This window comes from Selaginella moellendorffii, unplaced genomic scaffold (genome assembly GCF_000143415.4).
Source record: "Selaginella moellendorffii unplaced genomic scaffold, v1.0 SELMOscaffold_8, whole genome shotgun sequence".
In the NCBI taxonomy this organism is placed as follows: Eukaryota; Viridiplantae; Streptophyta; class Lycopodiopsida; order Selaginellales; family Selaginellaceae; genus Selaginella; species Selaginella moellendorffii.
The window spans coordinates 1,575,124-1,597,131 of NW_003314269.1; the positions used below are offsets into that span (position 1 = coordinate 1,575,124).

General features: G+C 41.4%; 5 protein-coding genes across 6 annotated transcripts; 4 read left to right on the top strand and 1 right to left on the bottom strand.

The window, feature by feature from the left end:
* Positions 1-13: 13 nt before the first annotated feature.
* On the top strand, positions 14-1,304 carry LOC112345397. The gene is made up of 6 exons (XM_024672088.1): positions 14-293; positions 489-656; positions 707-777; positions 830-917; positions 976-1,076; positions 1,132-1,304. The coding sequence occupies exons 1-6, from the start codon at positions 14-16 to the stop codon at positions 1,255-1,257; spliced, it is 834 nt and encodes a 277-aa protein (XP_024527856.1). The 3' UTR covers positions 1,258-1,304.
* Positions 1,298-2,891, top strand: LOC9631846 (receptor homology region, transmembrane domain- and RING domain-containing protein 2). Of its 2 annotated transcripts, none has more exons than XM_024672347.1 (5): positions 1,298-1,433; positions 1,488-1,718; positions 1,761-2,195; positions 2,250-2,723; positions 2,773-2,891. In XM_024672347.1, exons 1-4 carry the CDS (start codon positions 1,319-1,321, stop codon positions 2,594-2,596), a joined length of 1,128 nt encoding a protein of 375 aa, XP_024528115.1. In that variant the 5' UTR covers positions 1,298-1,318; the 3' UTR covers positions 2,597-2,723; positions 2,773-2,891. The 2 variants fall into 2 exon arrangements, with proteins under 2 accessions (XP_024528115.1, XP_002966966.2); XM_002966920.2 differs by having other exon boundaries at positions 1,791-2,195.
* Positions 2,892-7,594: 4,703 nt separating this feature from the next.
* LOC9635050 (pentatricopeptide repeat-containing protein At3g18110, chloroplastic) lies at positions 7,595-9,775 on the top strand. The gene is made up of 2 exons (XM_024672334.1): positions 7,595-7,672; positions 7,742-9,775. Exon 2 carries the CDS (start codon positions 7,820-7,822, stop codon positions 9,632-9,634), a length of 1,815 nt encoding a protein of 604 aa, XP_024528102.1. The 5' UTR covers positions 7,595-7,672; positions 7,742-7,819; the 3' UTR covers positions 9,635-9,775.
* Positions 9,776-10,795: 1,020 nt separating this feature from the next.
* LOC9635051 (rhodanese-like domain-containing protein 7) lies at positions 10,796-12,281 on the bottom strand. Its single transcript, XM_002967271.2, has 6 exons — positions 12,164-12,281; positions 11,946-12,115; positions 11,671-11,880; positions 11,511-11,609; positions 11,237-11,452; positions 10,796-11,185 (listed from the first exon to the last, which is right to left on the bottom strand). Exons 1-6 carry the CDS (start codon positions 12,192-12,194, stop codon positions 10,892-10,894), a joined length of 1,020 nt encoding a protein of 339 aa, XP_002967317.2. The 5' UTR covers positions 12,195-12,281; the 3' UTR covers positions 10,796-10,891.
* Positions 12,222-13,769, top strand: LOC9631847 (CBBY-like protein). The gene is made up of 9 exons (XM_002966922.2): positions 12,222-12,457; positions 12,521-12,591; positions 12,666-12,824; positions 12,868-12,934; positions 12,982-13,077; positions 13,146-13,192; positions 13,271-13,351; positions 13,434-13,561; positions 13,611-13,769. The coding sequence occupies exons 1-8, from the start codon at positions 12,224-12,226 to the stop codon at positions 13,537-13,539; spliced, it is 861 nt and encodes a 286-aa protein (XP_002966968.1). The 5' UTR covers positions 12,222-12,223; the 3' UTR covers positions 13,540-13,561; positions 13,611-13,769.
* Positions 13,770-22,008: the final 8,239 nt, after the last annotated feature.

Here is a 22,008-nt window from a genome sequence, read left to right on the forward strand (position 1 = left end):
TCGCCGCCCGCTAATGCCCCCTGCATTGTGCCTCGTGCCCTTTCAGCCCTACACGTCAGACGGATACTCCCTGACACGTCACCAACATACTGCCACGTGGACACGCGAATCTAGGGCTTGGATGGCGTATTCTCCCGAAAGAGTGTGGGATGCCCCGGGGCGTGGCACGGCGGCTGGGCGCGCCCTCTTTCGCCTCTACAATGGATTCGCCGCCGCCAGGCAAAAGGGCGAGCAATTCTCGCTGCAAAACAGGCTCGCGATTCTTCGCCGCCTTGCCAACACCTCGCAAGAAGGTCGTGATCTTCTTCTTCTTTTCTAACGAGTGATCCTCCATTTCCTTCGCTCGCAGAGAGGGCGGAAGAGCCGGCGCCCGTGAATCGCAAGGTTGCTCTTTGTAAATCCTCCAAGCATTGATCTCACAAACCGGAAAAATGGAAGTTTTTCTTGTTGCCTCTTGCGAATTTGATCCTATCAGAGAAATCTCTGAGCTTTGCTGCAGCCCAAGGTGAGAGTGCCCCGGTTCCGGAGGAGGCCGAGCCCGGAGGACGTGCCGCCTTTTCCAGTGCATGGCTATGGCGGCAAGCGAAAGGCATCCCTTATAATCGAGAAGGCGAGGGAGGAGTTTGAGAACATATCACTTCCGCCACCTCCAACGAGTAAGTTTTCCCTCTTCTTTGTTTCGTTGCCCACATTCCCATGGTTTTAGAGCCCGTGCTGGACGAGAAAGAGAAGCAAAGGCTTCAAACCATCTTCGAGTGGCACGGTCTCCTGGAAGAGGTATGGATCTAGATTTCCAGCGTGGAGAACTTTTGTAGATTCGAGAGCGCAGGGGGAAGTTCTGGTGGCACCCAAGATCACTCCCGTGCCGCGGATTCGCAAGGGCTCCAGGGAGGAGAAGGAGCAACTCTTGGATCTAAGTAAGAATCATGGAGTTCTTCTCGTTGTTCTTTCGTCATGTTTGCCTTGGATTGCCAGTTTCCAAGGAGATTGAGGAGCGAGAGGAGTTCTTGCGAGACATGCAAAAGTACGGCAAAGACGAGGAGTACCGGAGCCAGATCCAAATGGAGATCCACGACGTAAAAAACCATCTTCCTCTCTAGCCTTTGCAATCAAATCTTTCGTTTCGCGCAGCGAGTCAAGCAGATGAAGCAACTGGACAAGCTCATAACCGCGGAGGAAGAGAGGCGCGCCATGGAATTCCGCGCAAAACAAGAAGAGAAAGCCAAGAGTGTTTCCTGGAGCGACAACGATCTATAAACAAAACGATCCCATTTAAAAAAATTTGACACGTTAGAGAAACCTAAGTTAGGGTTCTAGTATGTTTCTCTCGTTGTTCTTCCTCGCGATCGTGCTCCTCCGCGCAAATGCCACGGTCGTCATCACGACTCCCACGAATCAGTCCATGCCCTTCTCGGACATGGAGGCGGGATTCGGTAAGTTCTTCCCGCTCCAAAAGCATCCGTGAATTTGTGGAAATTCTCTCCCAGCTCCTCGCGTCCCGCAAGCCGGGATTTTGGGCCTCCTCTACCGCGGCAATCCACTGGACGCTTGCGATCCGCTCAAGACCGGGCCGGCTCTAGACCAGAGCCCATTCTCTTCGTTCGTCCTCGTGAAGCGTGGAGCTTGCCGGTTTGAGAAGAAGGTGCGCAACGCCCAGGACGCTGGATTCTCGGCAGTGATCGTCTACAACGATGAAGATGGCCGCGACCTTGTGATTAGTAAGTTCTTCCTAGTGGAGCTTCTCGCGAAGATAACATCAGATGTGATCCTTTCATACTTTTTCTTTGCAGTGTCGGGTGATTCGTATGGGATTAAGATCCCGGCGGTATTTGTCTCCCACGCAGCGGGAAAGGTTCTGTGGAGGTACGCTGGAAATCCACAGACGAGGTGCTTCATTTTCCCGACGCTGGACTACCCGGCCTGGTCCGTCATGGCGGTGGCTTTCATCTCGCTTCTCGCGGTCACGGCTGTGCTGGCGACGTTCTTCTTCGTGCGGAGGCACCGCTTGCGTCGGCTTGGCTCGAGGCTGCTGCTGCCGCGAGAGCCTCCGGGACTGACTTCCTCGGAGGTGAGATCGCTGCCGACGTTGGTGTATAGGCGCGCTGGCGATGGTGACGATCAGGCAGACACTTGCGTGATCTGCATGGAGGAGTACGAGGACGGGCAGAAGCTCCGGGTTCTTCCGTGCCGACACGGTGAGCGAGCGAAAGCTTGGCTTTGTTTCTTACTGTTGCGTTTGTTCTTCGCAGCTTTCCACGCAGCTTGTGTCGATCAATGGCTCGTGACGAGGAAGCCCTTTTGTCCCGTTTGCAAGAGGGACGCGCACGCAAAGTCGGAAGCTCCCACAGCCTCGGAGAGCACTCCACTTCTCACAGCGAGAGCTCCTGCGGCGGTGGCGGTGGCGGTGGTGCCGGCGCAAACTTCCGCGTCGCCGCTCCTTCATCACTCGGGATCCCCCATTCCGGTTCCAGCTCCAGCTCCTCCATCAGACACTCTTCTATTTCGGAGCGCGTCGCTGACGAATACCGCTCCATCGAGCAGAACAGTTCCAGCAAAAATCATGGCTTCCTCTTGGCCTCGAGGCCTGCAGGCTTAAAGGCTGCAAAGTGAAGGGAAGAAAGATGTTTTTCTTTTTTCGTATGGCTCGAGTATGTCTAGTGCTGAAGGGGTCGCAAAAGAGTCGCGACTGTGTCTCCTCCACCATACCGCAAAATGATCGGCCGGTAAGCCTCAATTCTCTTTGTCTTCCTTCCTCTCATGTTGGTCTTACAGCTTCATCTTTGGCTGCATCTAACCTTTTAATGAGAATAAGATTTGCCCTGTATATTGTTATGCTTTCGCTTTAGGGGCTGTACGCTCCATTTACAATTGAGAACATTTTAGGGATGGAAGAACTACATTACGGCTTTTATAAAGGTCGTGAGGGCCCATTAAAATAATGAGCAGTAGTCGTCCTAAGAGTTAATGTGTAGAGTTGTGGCCGCTAGTAGAAATTTTCCAAGCCAGACTCCAATGTAAAATCTGAGGAGAGTTCCATGGCGTCCAAGCTCCTGACGTTTTTAGCTTCTGGTATACTTACATTCTAATACCATGATTATCACTGATAATTATTCCACTTGAAAAATATTGAGATTTTCCAGTAAATACACATTAAAAGACATTCACTTCTAAAAGACTGAGAACAGGCTTTGGACCATTTTTCGTGGTTGTTATCTCCTCTCCATGCAATTAGAAGCACGAGATATGCCATTACAGTTCTCTCATTGAGATTGTTTTTTTTTATAATAACATTAAAAGGGTAAAGTTACAAGCTAAATGTCTGGCATTCCAAGTGCATGAATAACAATTACCAAAAAATTTGGTTCAAAACTTATTCAGTCCTAGAAGTTAATGCTTTCACAGGATCTTGTAAACAAAGGAAAACTTTGTGAGTGTAGTTATAATTCTAAAAATAAATATAATCACACTTTTTAAGGAAGGGGTTATAGAGAGAATTAAAGTGAAACAATATTTTATATTTTGACATGTAATTTTAAGTGAGGAGTTCAAAACAGAAAGCAAAAATGGAAAAAAGAAGAGGCTTTAGCAAAAAAACCATAAAAATGGATGAAATATCTTTAAATATGAGTTCAAGGATTATTTAATATAATACATTTAAATGACATTGTGTTTTGTTATAATTTTTTAGTTAAATAAGCCATTTTTATGTTATTATATCAACAAAAGCATAAATATTTATATTTTAACTTTTGTGAGGATGTGGGGAATGAGGAGGGGTGAGAAAGTTCCTGGACGTGATTATGAGCAAAAAATAACATTAATAAAAACTTTTTGAACATCATCTTCTCCTTGAAGTATATTATGAATTTTCAGTTAGGGATTATTTCCCAGACTTGCCAAATTCCTGGATCTGGTGAAATATCATATGCATTCCCTCAAACTAAAATGGGAATTAAAATATATTATATTATAAAATTCAATTATAAATTATACATTATAACTTATATTTAAAATAAAATATAATATCTAATATAAATAAATTAAAGGTTTTATAATTATTATATATTATGAAAATTATATAGGAAAAAACACAAAAAACTTAAATCTTAATATATAAAAATATTTAAATCTAAATCTAAATGGTTTCTAAAAAATCCTTAAAAAAAGAGTAAAATAAAAGTTTCATATAATCATACGAAATAATACATTAAGCTAAGACATATAAACATAGTCCTATGCTAAATAATACCGTAAATTAATATTAAAATAATTTCTTAAAAAATGTTTCTTTTTATGTGAATCTTGATAATAAAAAGACTATGATTCATAACCCCTTTTATAAGTTTTCTAATCAAGTAATAAATTGGTTCGATTCTGAATTTCAAAATAAATAAATATTAAAAAATTACCTATTAATTAAACTCTTACTAGAATGTTTTTTTATAAACATAAAGACCTAAGAAAAAAAATTTAGTTTCATAATGATCTAATTGGCAAAGAAATTCTTCATTTTTAAATTAAAAAAATATACAAATATTCTTTTATACTTTTTTATAAAACATGTATGTTAATCATCACCAAGATCCATTTATACTAAAGGTGGCCATTTTCTAGAATTTACCAAATGTAACCTCTAAATTAATAAAATGATTCACAAAAGTAAAAATTAATTAATTTCAAAATATTATAAATTATACATTTACTTATATAAAAATGATTTAATAATAATTATTCTACATTACCAGGATGCTTTCTATATAAACTTCAAGACCTAGGCACAAAATTAAGTTTCATAATGATCTAACTGGCAAAGAAATTCCTGATTTAATAAAAAATGTATGTTAATCATCACCAAGATTCATCTATACTAAAAGTAGCTATTTTATAGAATTTAACAAGCAATAAAATAATCCACTATACTAAAAATTAGTTAATTCTAAAATCTTACGAATTATACATTTGCTTATATATAAAAATGATTTAATATTAATTAGTATACATTACCAGGATGAATGCTATATAAACATAAAGACTTAGGGAGAAAATTAAGTTTCATCATGATCTAATTGAGAAAGAAAATTCCTGATTTTAAATTAAAATAAAATATAAATATTTTTAAATAATATTTTTTAAAAAAATATATTAAACATCACCAAGATCCATTAGTATTAAAGGTGGCCATTTCCTAGAATTTACCAAGTGTAACATCAAAAGTAATAAAGTTATTCACAAAAGAAAAAATTTGTTAATTTTTAAAATTAAACAAATATATAAATATATTTGAATAAAATTTTTAAAAATGTATATTAATCATCACCAAGATCTATTGATACTAAAGGTGGCAATTTTATAGAATTTACCAAGTGTAACCTCTAAAGTAATAAAGTGATTCACAAACGTAAAAATTAATTAATTTTAAAATATTATGAATTATACATTTATTTATATATATAAATGATTTATTATTAATTAGTATACATTACTAGAATGATTGCTATACAAACATAAAGACCTAGGGAAAAAATTGAGTTTCATCATGATCTAATTAGGAAAGAAATTCCTAATTTTTAAATTAAAAAAATATATAAATATTTGAAAAAATGAATGTTAATCATCACCAAGATCTATTGATACTAAAGGTGGCCATTTCCTAGAATTTATGAAGTGTAATATCTAAAGGTATAAAGCGATTCATAAAAGTAAAAATTAATTAATTATAAAATATTATAAATTAAACATTTACTTATATATAAGAATGATTTAGTATTAATTAGTCTAATTTATTATAGTTCACTTATTACTCAGATATGGTAATACAAATATATATATATATATATATATATATATATATATATATATATAAACGTTATAAATTGGAAATAAAAACAGTTAGTAGGTAAAGTGAAACTTCTAAAAGGTAGATGGTGTTTATTTTTCATACTACCTTTTCTTAGAGTGATAATTTTCTTTATTTATTTAATTTATTTAAAATAAAATAATAATAAATTTCTAAGCTATTTTTGATATACTATTAAATAAATTATGAGATCAAAGGGAAGAATAAAAATACTTTTCTATCCAGGCATTAGCATTATAATCTTTACTACTCAATCATTTTATCGTAACACACACCCTACTGTGGGAAAAAAACTACAATAATAGAGGAACTTAAAAACCATCATAAATTAATCACTACAACCATAAGGACAGTCACAAAGGATGAGGTTGATGACATTAAATACTAATGAGATTAGACAATAAATGATTATGGCAATTGTCACCACAACACATTTAAATCTTTGTAACTTTGTCATGGTGATGTGCTAGAACCAACCAACTACAAGGAAACATTAGATATAACTATTAAGATGCATTTCAATGATAATTTACAAAAAATGAACACAAAAAATCTAAATTTATGTTTAGCAAGGGAATCAAATTAAGAGGGATATATAAAAAGGGGAAATTTAAAAGGAGTTTTTCTAAGAATGAATCCTTAAAGTTCTAAAAAGGCAAATTCAATGGTTAAAGAGCAAATACATTGGAGAGTCAAATGAAAAATGACAAACCCACTAATAAAAAAACAAAATTTACTAGTAATATGGGGAATAATATATGTTACAATTGCAGAGAAAAAGGACACTTCTTGAGAGAATGTCTCTACTCAATGAAGGCCAAAGTCAATATAGCCATTAAATCAGGTGAAATAAAAATTAAGATATGTAATCCTGTCCATAGCTCAAAATTTTTCATTATATGAGCAACTTTAGTAAAGAGTTATTTATGACATTTATTAACCCTTCGAGGGAAAATTGAAAGTAGCTTTATTAGAATCTTTATTCACATGGGTGCTTCAGATAATTTTATGGTTTACATGTTTATTTTTATAAAATAAAAAGAAAAAACTAAAGTTTAGCTTTATATACTTGAGTTAGCATTGCATAAGAGGACATTACACTTGATGCAACTCTTATAGATGAATATAGCTTGAACATGAGTTGGATTATGTTATTCTCACAACCTAATTCAAATACATAAAGCTAGAAATCTAGTTTTTTCTTTTTTTTAATAGAATGATTTATAACCATATCTATTTATAAAGGTTATATTGATATTTTATAATAAATGTTGATTACATATTAAAGAAAACCAAACCGCAGCAAATTATTTACAATTACCAATAGGTATTTTTAAAAATAATTTATCACATTATAACAATTTCTAGATTAATTTTTTTCCAAATAAAAATGGCAGACTGTATTGCTAGAAACTAATTTAAAACACTATAATAATAATGATAGGCAATTATGTTTTATTTTGTAATTATTAAGCATCATAAGTTATTAAAATTAATTATACCCCTAGTATATTCTTTGGGGTTGTGGCGATGGCGGAGTACAGTAGTAAGGCGCAGAAAACTGCAACTGCCATTTCTACGCCTCCGCCAAGCAGCTGCACCACCACCACCGACGCACAAGGAACTCGTAAGCCTCCATTCACCATTGTCCAGGATGATAGCAAGCCGACTCTCCGCGACCCGGTAAGCCTTCACAATGCTAGTTTTTCCTTGAATCTTACGGCTTTGTTCCTACAGCTGACGACCTCCGACCCAATCGAGACGGAGCAAATCCTCCTCCAGCCCCCCCTCTTCAGGAAAACGTGAAGTGGAGAGGTGAAAGTCTCAAAGAGTTTGCTTTGGTTTTTGCAGTCAGGAGATCTGTGATTCATTTCTTCTGTGCAGGATGGTTAGGAATGTGAAAGGTAGGACTGGTTTTTTTCGCTTCTTTGCAAGCTCTTTTCAAGGTTGACGAGAGAAACCATGGTGGATAAAGCCAACTTTCCGCTCGGGAGCGTTGCCTCTTACAACAGTGTGCTCTCCGGATTCGCACGGGCTCATCTGTGGAGCAAGGCAGAGAGCCTCTTGGCTCAAATCCTCCACACACACCGCACAGATTCCAGTCTCGTCTCCACGAGCTTCGGCTTGGTGATCAGCTCCTACGGCAAAGCTGGCATGCTCGCAAACATGGAGAGCCTCTTCCGCTGCATGCTCAACGAAGGCTGCTCGCCGAGCACGTCGACTTTCAACGCGATGATCAGCGTCTACGGCAAGGCGCTACGAATCCCAGACATGGAAGCCGCTCTACAAGCCATGCTTGCGGAGTTTCCAGGAGTGGAACCGAACGTTATCACCTGGTGCTGCCTGGCCGACGCTTACAGGAGAGCGAAGCTCGACGCTCGGGTCGACATGGCTCTGGAGAAACTGCTGCTCAAGCCGGAGGAGCTCGACGCAAAGGCGTATGGTCTCATGGTGGACATCTACGGGCGAAGGAAGGACTTCCAGAGCGTGGAGAGATGCTACAGGGACATGGTAGACGCGGGTTTCAAGCCCGACGTCTCGGCCTGGACGTCGATGGTGAAGAGCTTCGGCGCGGCCAAGGGACGTGACGGCGTGGACGAGATCTTGAGCCGTGTTTCGTCGTCCCAGCTCGAGCCGGACGCGAGGTTCTACTTGTCTCTTCTCGAGAGCTACCGAGCGAGTGGTTCTTTCAGAAAGATGGAGGAAGTTTTGCGCCTGCTCAAGCGATCCAAGCCCAGCAAGGCCGAGCTCGTCAAGGCTGCCAACATCGTCTTGGACGCGTATGGAGCGAAGGGGTCTATCAGGAGGATGGAGCAGACGCTGGACGAAATGGAGGACGATGGCATAGAGCCCGACTCACGGACTTACACCGCGCTCGTCGCTGGATACGCAAAGGCAAGGATGGTGAGGAGAATGGAGAGTACGTTTCTGCGGATGCGAGTGGCATGCTGCGCTCCAGACGAGTTCGTCTACAATGCGTTAATCGATGGGTACGCGAGCTTGGGCATGGTGGAAGAGGCCGAGCAAAAGCTTGCGGAGATGTCCAGGGCGGGGCTCAAGGCGAGCGTGGTGGAGCTCACGTCGGTGCTAAACTCGTACAAGAACTCGCCACACCACAGGGCTCGTTTGCCGGCGAGATTCTTCCAGCTCCAGCGAGAGTTTGGAGGAGAGATCTTTCGGCCGGACGAGCAGACAATGGCGGTCTTTCTGTCCGCTCTCGAGGCCGCGGATTCGACCGGAGCGAGGGCGGAGCTGGTGGAGTGTATCCGGCGGTGTGATAGCTCTGGAACAGTGGCCAAGCTCTTGGAAGCTCCATGCGAAGAGAACGAGATCATGGATCTGGATGGCGGCGGGAGGCTTTGGAATGGCGTCGAGCGATTGCTACTGAGAGCCAAGGATCCGGCCGTGCTGTGCGACTCGCTGGTGGATGTTTTGTCATTCCATGGGCTTGGCGCGAGAGCTTCAAGGTTGCTGGGCATAGCTTGGGATCGTGGCTTGCTTCCAAGGCTGGAGAGTGTCCGAGGGGATGCAATTGTTCTGGATCTTCATGGTTTCTCTGTGAGGGTGGCCGAGGTGGCTTTGATGCTGTGGCTCTCGAGGCTGGAGAGCTCGGGACGTCCATTTGGTTCCATTAGCATTGTCACGGGATGGGGAAGAAGCAGCAAAAGCTGTGGTCATTCTCTGCTCAAAAGTGCTGTTGAGGCAATTCTATGGAAGCGAGAATTGCCCTTTGCATGGGATAGAAACTCGGCAGTTCTAAATGTTAGATTACAATAGAGATGATAAGGTTCGCAACTTTGGAATTTCTGGTTATACTTGGAGGCAAATTGGCATTCATTTCCGAAGTTCCATTTTTCACTTTATATAACCAAGGTCCTGCCTTTTTTTAAAGTTTTATAAAAGTTAAAGATAATTACATCTTCTTTATTTAATAACAGAATCCTGTTCCTATTTCTAATGTTTCGACTGATATGCCTATTTAAATTATAAAAAACCCTGTTTTTATTTACTTAATATTAAGATGAATACTTTCAATATTAGAAAGCTAATTTTACTTATCTTACTTAACTACTTATTTCATTTTATTTATGCTCCTCCAGGATCTCAGCCTCGGTTTGGAATTAGTGGTATTTTAAATCCTCAAGATATACATAAAATAATTATTGCTTTTAACAGTTTGTTATTTAAACTTAATAATAAAGAGCTTTATCCATCAAAATTTGGAGATGGGACTGTAATACCTGTATCACAAGGGTATATAGATATAATAATTAAAGCAAAAGATCAATGTTTTTATGAAGATTCTGTTATAGGTTTTAATATTAAACGTGGAATTGAAAGTCTTTTAGAAGCTAGTAAAGAACTTATGTTTATCAATAATTCAGATTTTTTTGAAAGAGAAAGTCAAAAATATTTCATACAATATAAATTAATACGTCCAAAATCAAGAGAGTTTGCTGATCATAATACAATTTTAGATAAACAGTTAAATTGTCATCTTAGAAGTAATACTTTATTTCCTGGTTCAGTTATGTATGTTGATCATTTTTTAGTGTCTTCAAATGGTAAAAATATATTTATTTTAAAGTCTAATTGCAATATTATGTTTTATTCATCAAATAAACTTCTTTGGGAATCAAATACTTCTATAAAAAATGTTAATAATTGTTTTCTTACTTTACAGTTTGATGGTAATTTAGTTATGTATTATGATAATAAATCTCTATGGGCCACCAATACATTTTGTAAAAATCAACCAAATTGCATATTTTTAACTTTATTTACTATTCAAAATGATTGTAATTTTATCGTTTATACCTCAAAATTTCCAAATGCTGCTTTATGGACATCAGGTACTAAAGACCATGTATTATGCTCATATTAATCCTATTAAATGTTTAATCTATTGCATTTAATAAATTTTAAAATCACAAAATATATTACACAAAGATCAATAATATGCAGAAAAAAAAAATTATAAACCAAAATAAACAATATTCCTTAGGAATCTGTGAGTTAAGTCATGATTAAATTCTAATAGCTAAGAATGTCAAACTGCCTTTGCCGTGCTCGAGCTCTATCTTTTTCTCGCTGGCTCTTGTGGTGGAAGCAGTGTGGACATGACACCCCAGCCTCCCATTCCGGAGACGCCATGTCTTGCTTGTTCACTGGCTTCTTACAAGCATAGCAGAGATCATACGTTCCAGGCACCAAGCTATGCTCCACCGAAACTCTACGATCAAACACGAAGCACTCGCCGTGCCACAAGCTCTCTGCCGGTTGTGTCTCTTCCAAGTATCTGAGAATGCCTCCCTCAAGATGATAAACCTATAAAGATGCCTGCTGGAAAACGTTCAAGCTTTTTCAGTTTCAAGTTACCTCGTCGAATCCTCGGTCGAGTAAAAATGCGGTTGCTTTCTCGCATCTGATTCCTCCAGTGCAAAACGTAGCGATTCGGCGAGGGCGATCGCCCTTGAGGCTGAGGTTTTTGTCCACCCAGTCGGGGAACTCTCGAAAAGAGGCTGTTTTAGGATCCAGCGCTCCTTTGAAGCTACCAATGCGAGTTTCGTACGAGTTTCTCACGTCGATCACCACCTTGGATGCACAAAGTGGTCTCAGCGCATGGAAGGAGAAATGGACGCGAGGTTTTTACCGTTTCGGGATCACTGATAAGTTCGTTCCAGTCCGACGGCTTCACGTATTGTCCAGCTTTGTTTGCAGGATCAAGGCCTGGAACTCCGAGAGGAACCACCTTTGTTTTGATAGAAAATGAGGAAATTTTTCCAACTTTTGACAAGAAGAGGGATACATACCTCTTTCTTTAGCCTCACTCGAACGTGGTTCCATCGAAACGCACCATCACTGCCAACTTCATCGTAAGACGCTGGTGCTCGAGTTATCCTCAGATTTGCGAGGCGAGCGTCTGCCTGGATGCTCTCCAAGACCTCCGCCACGGCTTTTTTCGTGCCAGAGATACTGCCATTGATGCCCTCGGCAGCGAGAATGATACCCCCTGAAACATGCTGCTCAGGAGTCACTTCCAAAAATCTCTGGGAAGTTTTTTTTTTTTGTTCGTTTGAAGGCTTACCAGTCTGCCGCAAACATCCACTAGAGATTGTCTCTTCGTTGTATAGTCGGGAATATCAGCAAACTTATAGAATGACACGACTGTAAGATCATCCAAGTTCTTGGTGCTCGCGAGCTTATTCGTAACTTCATCGTCTTCGCTGGGATCCTTGGTGCTTGCATTAACCAACACTGTCATTCTAGCGCTAGCTCTAGAGGAACCACACATGAGCTCCTTACCGGTGAAACACGGCGACAAGCCTTGCAACATCACAAAAACTAAAGCCCTAAACTCTGGCCATGGCCTCGTCTTCCATTGTAACTTCTTACACTTCACAGTGGTTTCCAAAGAAGCTCCCGGGAGCAAACGCCGCGGCAAATAGATTTAAATCGTCGCGGGTGTTCTTCGTCCAGCCTCGAGCAGCAGCAGCGAGCGATTCTTCAGTGAAAGCGCTATTTTTCGATTGCGATGGCGTTTTGGTTGACACAGAGAAGGATGGTCATCGAGTTTCCTTCAATCAGACCTTCAAGGAGGTAAGTTGCAGTTAGAAATGCTCCAAGTTTCAAGGATCTTCCTCGCATTCTTTTCCAAAACAGAAAGGATTGGACACAGTCTGGGACGTGGAGCTCTACGGAGAATTGCTCAAGATTGGAGGCGGCAAAGAACGGTTTGTCTTGCAAGTTCTTCGTGTTCTACACTGGCAAAGTTTGTTAACTTCGATACTTCCAAGCTTCTTGGCAGCATGACACACTACTTCAATCAAGTTGGATGGCCCGACGCTGCTCCAAAAGACTCCGCCGAGAGAAAAGCTTTCGTAGCATCGCTGCACAAGCGAAAGACGGACTTGTTCATGGAGCTTATCGATACTAAAGAACTTCCACTTCGTCCAGGAGTTGCCAGGTGCTTCTTTTTCTTCTTCTTTTGTAACTATCGATGCTATCAGGTTAGTCGACGAAGCACTTGCGAAGAACATCAAGGTCGCCGTTTGTAGCACCTCAAACGAAAAAGCTGTAAGATCACGCACACTGTTTGGTCGATAATATTTGTGTGCCAACAGGTCTCGGCTATTGTCAATGTTTTGCTCGGTCCTTTGAGAGCCAGATCCATTTCCATCTTCGCTGGCGATGTAGTCCCTCGCAAAAAACCAGATCCAGTTAAGAAATCCAGTGTTGGAAGGTTTTCTTCCCTGTGGTTGTGTTCCTGATTGGTCTCGCCTCGCAGGCCATCTATACTTTGGCTGCTACATCTTTCCAAGTTGAGCCTTCGAGGTGCTGCAAAAACTTTTCTCCGCAATCACGAGATTTGTTTCTTGATTTTTGCACAAACTTCGTTGATGTTTGATGCAGTTGCGTGGTCATCGAGGACAGTGGGATTGGCCTCCAATCTGCCAAAGCTGCCGGGATGACTTGCATTGTCACCAAGAGCGTGTATGTAGCACTCTTTCCTTTCTTGTTCTTCGTCTTTGGTATGAAAGTTTTCTCAAGAAATGTTTGTTTTCTCTTCCGCCAGATATACTGCGGATGAAAACTTCGATCGAGCTGATGCTGTGTTTGATTTCATCGATTTTGGCATTGAGTTTTGTGAGTCCTTGGTGACGAGCAAAGTTCTTAGCTGATGAATCGCATTATCTCGTCCTGGTATATGTTTCTTTGTTTAAAACCAAAAACCTTTCTCTTTGGTATCCAGTTATGAGCTCGTTCGATCAAAGGAATTCACCATATGAGCCAAGCGAATTCACCATATAAGTTCGATCCACCAAACGTATTCATTCCTATCTATTTGATCGTGACTACCATATCAAAGCTAAGCACAAATTCAAAGAATGGCACAAGACATTTTTCTTAAGCGTGCAAAAATTTAAAGTAGGCTCTGCTACCTGGAGAGCGCAGGCTTTGGACAAGGAGCGAACCAGGCGCGATGGTCGTTTTACGTGCCAGCGTGGCCAGCCACGTCACCATCTTGTGTAGTTCCTAGCAAGAAATGACCTTTGTCACCCAAGATACAAGCCTGGTTTCCTATGTTCCAGAAAACTCTCGAGAGCTTTAGCGCTCGACAGTGGCACGCTTGAATACTTTGGAGCGCTCAGAAGCTCCGCCACTCTGCTGGAGCTCTCACATTCGACGCATTTTAGCTGGTTATAGAAGCTGCTGGATTTGTTCTTCCCAAGGTATGATCTAGAGCTTTAGATCTTTGTTTTATTCTCTAGATTGGAGCACATGATTGGTTTTAGATACTTATCTAGCTTGCTGTTTTGTACCACAAGGAAGAAACTCATCATCTTTATCAGCAGATCACTGTTCGGATCCTTTGTAAGTTATTTGTAAACTCCTTATGTGTTTGATATTCATACACGGATCATCTCAAATGCACCGATGCTTCTGGACGGGAATTATGTTTTCTAACAGAACTTTCTATCGTTTGGAGAGATCACACAGGAGATGGAACTCCGAAGCGTGCCTGTTTCATCTAAAGCTCTAGAATCCCGAAAGGAAGAAATCGGCTTAATGTTGAGGGTTTTGACAGCGTCAATAAACACCCTATCCAGATAAGCAAAAGCCCTTATAAGTTTGCGTAAACATACAATTACTAAACTAAACTTCAGCTCAAACGTTTCAGCTCAAAAGTTTCAAAAGCTTCAAGTTCAAGGTGCCAAAGATCAACCAAGATGCAAGTAAGGTAAAAGTCTTGCTTTTTCAAGCTTGTATGTACTGTTTTGGCTCTCACCAAGGCTCTCAATCTCATGCAAAAGAACCTCAAACTGCTGAGAAGCAGCACAAAACTCCACATTTACACATTCTCACCGGTTGATTCTTTTGCAGGTAGATGGACGTGTAAATTTTGAATGAAGTGGCAGCCATTGCCTCTGATGGCGCTTGGAATCTCCTCACAAGCAGGAGGTGCTGTCCGATAGATTGGATGCACAAATATCCTCTCTTCTGGAAATAAAACATCTCCATGAAGCTCTGGAAGTTTTTATGATTTTGCAAATACTTGTTTGTGGCAGCCATTGCCTCTGATGGCTGGAACCACTTCACAAGCAGGCGGTAGCTTGGATGCACAAATATCCTCTCTTCTGGAAAGAAAACATCTCCATGAAGTTCTGGAAGTTTTTATGATTTTGCAAATACTTGTTTGTGACAGTGACAACAAAAAGTATAAGAATAAACCTAAAATATTTTAAAACAAAATAAATGGTAATGGTAAAGTTTGATCTTGTTCCTTGGTGGGAATGGCGCCGCAGATACTGCGCAGGCACCCGTGTAGCCGGGAACTTAGGGTTCTTCACGGCATGTGTCTAGCAGGAGGTGAGCCATATTCAATCCAGCTTCTACGCGGCCTAAAGAGAAAAGCGATGGATCCCAGGCGTATATCGAGGCGCTAGCACTCTCCATCCCGCTCCATCGATCCTAAAAGATCTTCTCCAGGACGTCATCGATGCCGGATTCCAGCTCCAGCGCCATTCGTGCAAGCTCCGGGGGCGAATGCCGGTGCCTGAAGCCCAATACCACGCTACCTCGTCAGCATACTTCTCAGCCACTCGCCGCAGTGAGTGGTTTTGCAGTACAGCTGGCAATAACTCTTTGCAGGCTGGGAATGACACAAGTGCTGTGCCGCGCTGTTCTTCGTGTTGCCGCGCTCGCCAGTGCTTCTGCACAGCTCTAAGAGAGTGCTTCACCAGGTTGCTCTCGCTACCCGAGTCATAGCTCTCTCAGTCGATGATGCCAGTGTCACTCACACGTTCTCCCAACACATTGCAGCTCCCCGGGAGTTCCGAGAGAAACAGGCACTGTTACCGTACGAGGATGCTTTATCAACTTCACTGAGCATCTCTTCCAGGAAGTGGAAGAAATGGTGGCTGTGACGGCCAAGGGCTCGACTTTGGTGGATCCATTTCGGGGTGCTGAGCATCACAGAGCCCGCCGGGAGCATTTCGGTGGTACCACCATTGCATTTGCTAATCATTGGCGGCAATGGAGACGCCCGTGAAGTAGCTTTAGCGTGGATGACACCGATTTGGCGCCCGGACGTCAAGCTGCACAGCATGTCATGAGGATCAAACCGCAGGACAATTCAACTTCTACAGTCATGGTCTCGCAAGCTCGAATAAGATAGAGAATACTCGCGGAGTTCATCCACTTGTGCTCGGCAGGTAAGTCAAAACACTTAAGTTTTCTCTGTAAAGTTCTTACACTTCCTCTACTCCCAGGTCCAGATAAAGTTCTTACACTTCCTCTACTCCCAGGTCCAGAGAGCGATGGTTCTACTCCTCGAGGAGGGCAGCGCTCTTCCGCGTAAAAAAAGGGACACTCTTTGGTGCAACCTCGTCTACTTTCCAGCTTCACCACCACTGAGGAACGATCCTTGCAAAGGACGGATGCTGGAGTTGCAGCTATGGAATCCTGAGATACAAGCTAGTGTAGGCGGGGAAACTTTGGAGGAGGTGAGACCCAAGTGAAGTTCAGATGGCAGTGGGGTTGAAATGGTGTTCAAGGCGAGCTCCAAGTTGCGGATGCAGTTCATGTCCCAGATTCTAGCGTCCAATCAACCGGCTACCTAGAGCTCGGTGACGGCTTGCGCGCTCACACCAGTGGAGATGCGAACAACACCAACGCGATCCGGCGCGGAGCTGGCACGAAGCTCAAGTTCTCGACGAGCCGGATACTCAAGTGGCGGATCGCAGCTGCGGGAATTGGGAGTGGCCGCCGTGGGTGGCATCGTCGGATTCGTCTCTCCCGATCAGCACGGTGATCGTGCTCGCCTGGAGATCAAGATCATCCAAAAACCAGAGGAGATGGAGCTGGAGGGGCGCCACAGCGATTCCAGGAATTCTCGGTTTGTAAGTGTTCCTGGAGCAGCGTGAAAGTTCTTCCCGCAAAAATTTGAATTCAAATAAGCTCACGACCCACACGACGGCCCCGATTAAAGTTCGAGGGTCTCGCTTTCCATGCCGAGCCTGGGTGCCGAACCTGGGCTGGTTGGGGTAAAAGAATAGCTTGGCAACCCGCGCGTCTTCCAGAGCATCGCAGCTCACAGGGGGCTAGGGTTTCCTGTGGAAAGCCCGGTTGCTGCATCAGAAATGCATTTGATCAATTCGTGATGTCATCAGGATTTCCAGGTGGGAGAACTTCCAGATCTTCCAACAGCGGATCTTGTTCCGGAGTTAGAGCCAGGACGACAAAGTCGAGCAGCATTCGTCGAGGTTAGCTTTGCATCTCCTACACTTTGACAAGAGTGTGATGGTTTCCAGGTTTTCCCTGTGAGTGAGGGTGCAACAACATCACATGTCAAGGGAGCGCACGGAGATTCTACATTAGGCGAGGTATAACATGGCAGATGCATTGACAAAGATTATGATCAATCCGTCATGACTTCTAGGCACGAGAGTATGAGCTTCTTCCAGATCATCCATCAGCCGCTGCTGTTCCAGAGCTAGAACCGGGAAGACATAGTGGAGAAGCATTCATCCAGGTAGCATCGAATCCCCGACACTTTGTCAAGAATGCACGTCAATCCATGATGGTCTCCAGGTTTTCCTCATGTGTGAGGGTGCAACAACGTCGCATGTTGAGGGAGCGAACGGAGATTCTACATCAGGTGAGGTATAGATGATTTAAAGACAATTCGTCATGACATCCAGGAGTTCCAGGCACGAGAGTGTGAGCTGCTTCCACATTTTCCACCAGCCGCTGCTGTTCCGGAGCTAGAGCCACCACGACAAAGTGTCATCCAGGTAGCATCACATCCCTGAAACTTTAACAACAATGCACAACAACTTGTGATGGTTTCCAGGATTATCCTGTGCATGAGGTTGCAACAACGTTGCATGTCAAGGGAGTGTGCAGAGTTTCTACATCAGGTGAGGTATAACAGATGCATTAATTGACAAGATTGTGATCAATCTCTGATGGATTTTAGGTTTCTATGTTGGTGTAGCCTTTTTCCACACTAGGGAATGTATCATTACAGAAACAATACAGAGATCACAATGTTAATGCTTGGTTGAAAAAGTATTTTTATTCTTCACTTTGATCTTATGGTTTATTTTATGGTATATGAGAGTTTTATTGAAGCATTTAAAATGCTATATTAAAGAGAATAGTTGGTTTTATTGCAAGCAATGTGTCAAAGAAGCTATTAACCCCATGGTTACCATGGTTAGTGACTCATCTTGTAGGTTTTATAATAAAGTGATAAATTAATTCTACTCAAAATTCAAGGTAAATGTTTATTAGAAAATTAGTTGTTAATGAACTATTTTTAAAATGATTACTGGATAAACAACATGAATTATAGTGGACCTGGGCACCCAATTGAGTTTTACTATAAGATTTAACTAGAAAAGAAGTTCCTGATTTACAGATTAAAAAACATGTATATGTGTATGTATGTATATGTATACATACATATATATATATATATATATATATATATATATATATATATATATGTTATATAAGTGCATGAAATATATGAAAAGAGAATATTAACCCAAAAACCCTAGATTATATACAAAAGTGAGTGGTCTAAATTGAAACTAATTTGATAATTACTAAAATCCCTCTATACTAATATTAATATACAGTATCGTAACCATACACTTAGATTTCATATCATCCCTTGCTCTCAGATTGATGGAAAACCATCAAGGTTTTTTCGTGGATGAGCAAAGATTTGAAAAAACATCAGGAGGATGCATTAATGGATTTGTAGGTGGTGCCATTTGTTCTAAATCTCTTTGTACAAAGCATTTCAACTATTGCATATACACAATTTCTAAAAGATTGGCTTATTGGATATCATGCCAAATTTCATAAATTTGCAGTCCAACTTGCTGCAACACTTGATATGAACTTTTCCATTGAGCAAGGAGCCCTTTATATAAACCATATATTATAAAATAGGGAAAATAGATTAACACTAAGTCATCCACTTTATACTCTATAGATGGTTAATAATAGGAGTTGTAGTATCATTGTTGTCCCACTTGTATGCAACCTAAGTGTTCGGCAAACTCTACTCAAACAAGTGGAAGAATGCTCACCAAATACTAATCCCACGACCTAGCATCAGCACCCTGTGGCAATTGCAAAGATAAACCCAACTTTGTTGGCGGTATTGGATCATGACCATATAAAATATTCAAATGTTAAAAGTTCATGTACTTCACAATTATCCTTTTGAAGGTCTAAATGAGCCATTCCACCAAACCATTTGACTGTGGATGATAAACACTCGTGAAAATATAGCATATCCCCAACTGAGACATCAAAACGTGAAATGCCTCAACCATAAGTGTGGGACTATTATCCAAAAGAATATGCTCTAGATAGGATTGCATGAACACCATTCGATTGAGAAGGAAGTATCCAATAATAGTTGCAAATGCGCTAGTAAGAGCATTAACTTCCACCCAGCAAGTCAAGTAGTCAAAAACAATAATAACATACTCATTATTAGTAGTCGATTATGCAAAAGATCACCAATCAAATGCTACCAACGGACAGGAAATTTAATTGACTCCAATCGTCCTTCCACAACACGAAGGGGAATATTACGAGTTTGGCACCAAACGTAGCTATACACATACAGGATAACATCATGTCGCATCTCTAGCCAATAAAAAGATTTGTGCAACTTTTCGATCACACGACAATGTTTCATATACCCACCTAGAATAAAAGAATCATAGTAGATATGGAGAAAGCATGGAATAAAGATTAAAGGTACCACTAACATAAATGATTATCAAGATCTGACCCCAGAAAATAAAGAAGACTATCCTCAAGGTGACATTAAGTATGTAAATGTTGAAATGGCAAATTATCAACAAGTAATACAAGATTTTAAAAACTCATTGCAAAGCCTTCGAATCCATGGTTCAATATTTTGAGCCTCACGAACTTCGTCAAAAGAAGGTAAATCTTGGTCTGCACCTTGTAGACATTAGACGTTAAATATAGCAACCATCAACAACACGAAATCTTTATCCAAAAAATCCATAGATGCTAGAACAACAAGTTTGTCAGAAATATAAAAAGAGAATGAAAAAGGAAAAGGATCTCAAGAAGGGGCATGAGCATTAGCCATACAACTCCTTGCACAATGAGCAACATCAAAATTATATATTTAAAGTTTCAAAACCCACCGAGCAGTACAACCAACTAGATTCTTTCATTTCTATAATGAAGTAACTGTAGCATGATATGAGAAACAAAATCCCTAGGCCCCAAAGTGGAGCCGAAAGGGTGCCATGTGGTAGTGGCCGAAGCGAAAGCCAAACAAGCATAACACGTTCGGATTAAAAGCTTCAACTTGAAAAGGTTGAGAGTGGGAGTGAAACTCCCAATGAAGTGCTCAAGGAACAAACATGAAGTGAGCAATGAGTGAGTCTCTAGAAAAGGGACACAAGAGGACCAAAACATGACATGTGAAAAAGTCTGAGATGGAGTCCGAGATAGGGGTGGCATTACCTACTTGGATACCTAGTGTGGCTCAACAGAACCTCGTTCTAAGCCCATGGCTAGAGCACCCAAAAGTGGAAGGCGGGAAGAGTACCCACGAGGCTCACATAGCCACGATATTCCGAAATGTTGTCCCAAAGGCCCAGACTATAGAAAGAAAGAGGAGTAATCCTCTGGTGTAGTGACTAAGGATACAACCATGTGGTGAGGAAGTCCCAGAGGACCGTAAGACTTAGTGGTCAGGCCTGTGGGCCTCGATCTAGTGGCAGTGTTGGCGAACACGGCCATGGGCAGAAAGGGACTTAGTGGGGACTGAAAAAGGGATATTGGGGAAGGTTATTCCTCATGCCTGCGGGCATCCTAAAGATGCTAAAGAGTGGATCTAGGATGATCACTCATGGACAGATGGCCTAGTCTTTGAGAGATGAAGCTGTGATGTAGATGGTGTCAGACCACCAGTGTGACCAAGGTGAATAGGCATGGCCTTAGTGTAACGGGCTAATATGTCAGTAGTACCTTGGGGTGTCGGTCATGGGATCGGACATGTGGAGCACTTGGACCAAGTGCAATGGTTGAGTGGCATGGATGCCATTTTTGGGCTAGTAAGTCCCTAAGTCCAAAATAGGACTTACGGAGGTTGTGAGTGGGATTCCTCCAAGTGGTCGGAGGTGTGGTTAAGTGATTAAAGTAGAATGGAAAATTTAGTCGCTTACAACTTGGTATCAGAGTTGTTCCTTAGTCCAACTCTTATTAGTGGCCAAGTATATCACCACTTGTATTAGAATTGGAAGGTCTTAGGTATGGACCTATCCTTGAGGAGGAGCATGTCGAGAGGATATGGCTCTCCATTCAAGTTTATGCATGAATTTGTGTGCAATGTGGTGGATGGAAAAGGGCCAATAAGGGAACGACTTTGGGATCTTGGGAATAGTATAAGGGTTTCCTCATAAAGTTGAGGATGTGATCCAGATGAGCGTTTGACTCAGCAAATGGGCTAATGTAGTTGTGGTAAACAACTATAGTTGGGATTACGGGAAAGATGCAGACTCCGAAACAATAAAGGAGTGATAAGATTACCCTCATATAGTTGAGGCTGGTGCTCATGAATTTGAGACAGGAATTGATGACCATGAGAGGTCAAATATGGAAAAAGACATAAGTCCTTCAAATAGCTGAAGTTACCTCTAATAAATACTAGAACAACCCAAGGAGTTGGGGTGTACTTAGAGGATGAGTTGGTATTCTCATCACATGGATAAGTGGTCATAAGGGGCAAAAGGTTGCCCTAAAGAACAAATCAAGTGTTGGAATAACATTTATAATGGTGGTCCTGGTGAGTAAGACATGAATACAAGAAGTTGTATTCCAATGAGTTGGCACCTCAAAAGTAAGACTTTATAGGTTGGGGGATTAGAAAAAGTCCAAAAGGTTGAATGACTTAAGTGGAGTCAAAGAATGGTCCTAAAGGACTAATGGAAGCATTTGGACTGAGGTGTAATGTGCCCCACAAAGGATGGGGAGGATCATAAGATCCTTGTATGAGAACAGTGGGTATCTCATGGGTGGCAGAATGTGCCATACTAAAGTCGTGGGAAAGGTGTTCCCAGAAGAAGCAACTTTGT

What these genes read in the sequence shown, in the direction of transcription:
- LOC9631847 (XM_002966922.2), top strand. Translation starts at nt 12,224, where the DNA reads ATGGCCTCGTCTTCCATTGTAACTTCTTACACTTCACAGTGGTTTCCA. An exon ending in CTTCGTCCAGGAGTTGCCAG is followed by an intron (nt 12,825 to 12,867) that starts GTGCTTCTTTTT and finishes CGATGCTATCAG; the next exon opens with GTTAGTCGACGAAGCACTTG. An exon ending in CTCGCAAAAAACCAGATCCA is followed by an intron (nt 13,078 to 13,145) that starts GTTAAGAAATCC and finishes CTCGCCTCGCAG; the next exon opens with GCCATCTATACTTTGGCTGC.
- LOC112345397 (XM_024672088.1), top strand. Translation starts at nt 14, where the DNA reads ATGCCCCCTGCATTGTGCCTCGTGCCCTTTCAGCCCTACACGTCAGAC. An exon ending in ACTTCCGCCACCTCCAACGA is followed by an intron (nt 657 to 706) that starts GTAAGTTTTCCC and finishes CCATGGTTTTAG; the next exon opens with AGCCCGTGCTGGACGAGAAA. An exon ending in GGAGCAACTCTTGGATCTAA is followed by an intron (nt 918 to 975) that starts GTAAGAATCATG and finishes TTGGATTGCCAG; the next exon opens with TTTCCAAGGAGATTGAGGAG.
- LOC9635051 (XM_002967271.2), bottom strand. Translation starts at nt 12,194, where the DNA reads ATGTTGCAAGGCTTGTCGCCGTGTTTCACCG. An exon ending in TTATCAGTGATCCCGAAACG is followed by an intron (nt 11,453 to 11,510) that starts GTAAAAACCTCG and finishes TGTGCATCCAAG; the next exon opens with GTGGTGATCGACGTGAGAAA. An exon ending in TCGACCGAGGATTCGACGAG is followed by an intron (nt 11,186 to 11,236) that starts GTAACTTGAAAC and finishes GCATCTTTATAG; the next exon opens with GTTTATCATCTTGAGGGAGG.
- LOC9631846 (XM_024672347.1), top strand. Translation starts at nt 1,319, where the DNA reads ATGTTTCTCTCGTTGTTCTTCCTCGCGATCGTGCTCCTCCGCGCAAAT. An exon ending in GGACATGGAGGCGGGATTCG is followed by an intron (nt 1,434 to 1,487) that starts GTAAGTTCTTCC and finishes ATTCTCTCCCAG; the next exon opens with CTCCTCGCGTCCCGCAAGCC. An exon ending in GGTTCTTCCGTGCCGACACG is followed by an intron (nt 2,196 to 2,249) that starts GTGAGCGAGCGA and finishes TGTTCTTCGCAG; the next exon opens with CTTTCCACGCAGCTTGTGTC.
- LOC9635050 (XM_024672334.1), top strand. Translation starts at nt 7,820, where the DNA reads ATGGTGGATAAAGCCAACTTTCCGCTCGGGAGCGTTGCCTCTTACAAC.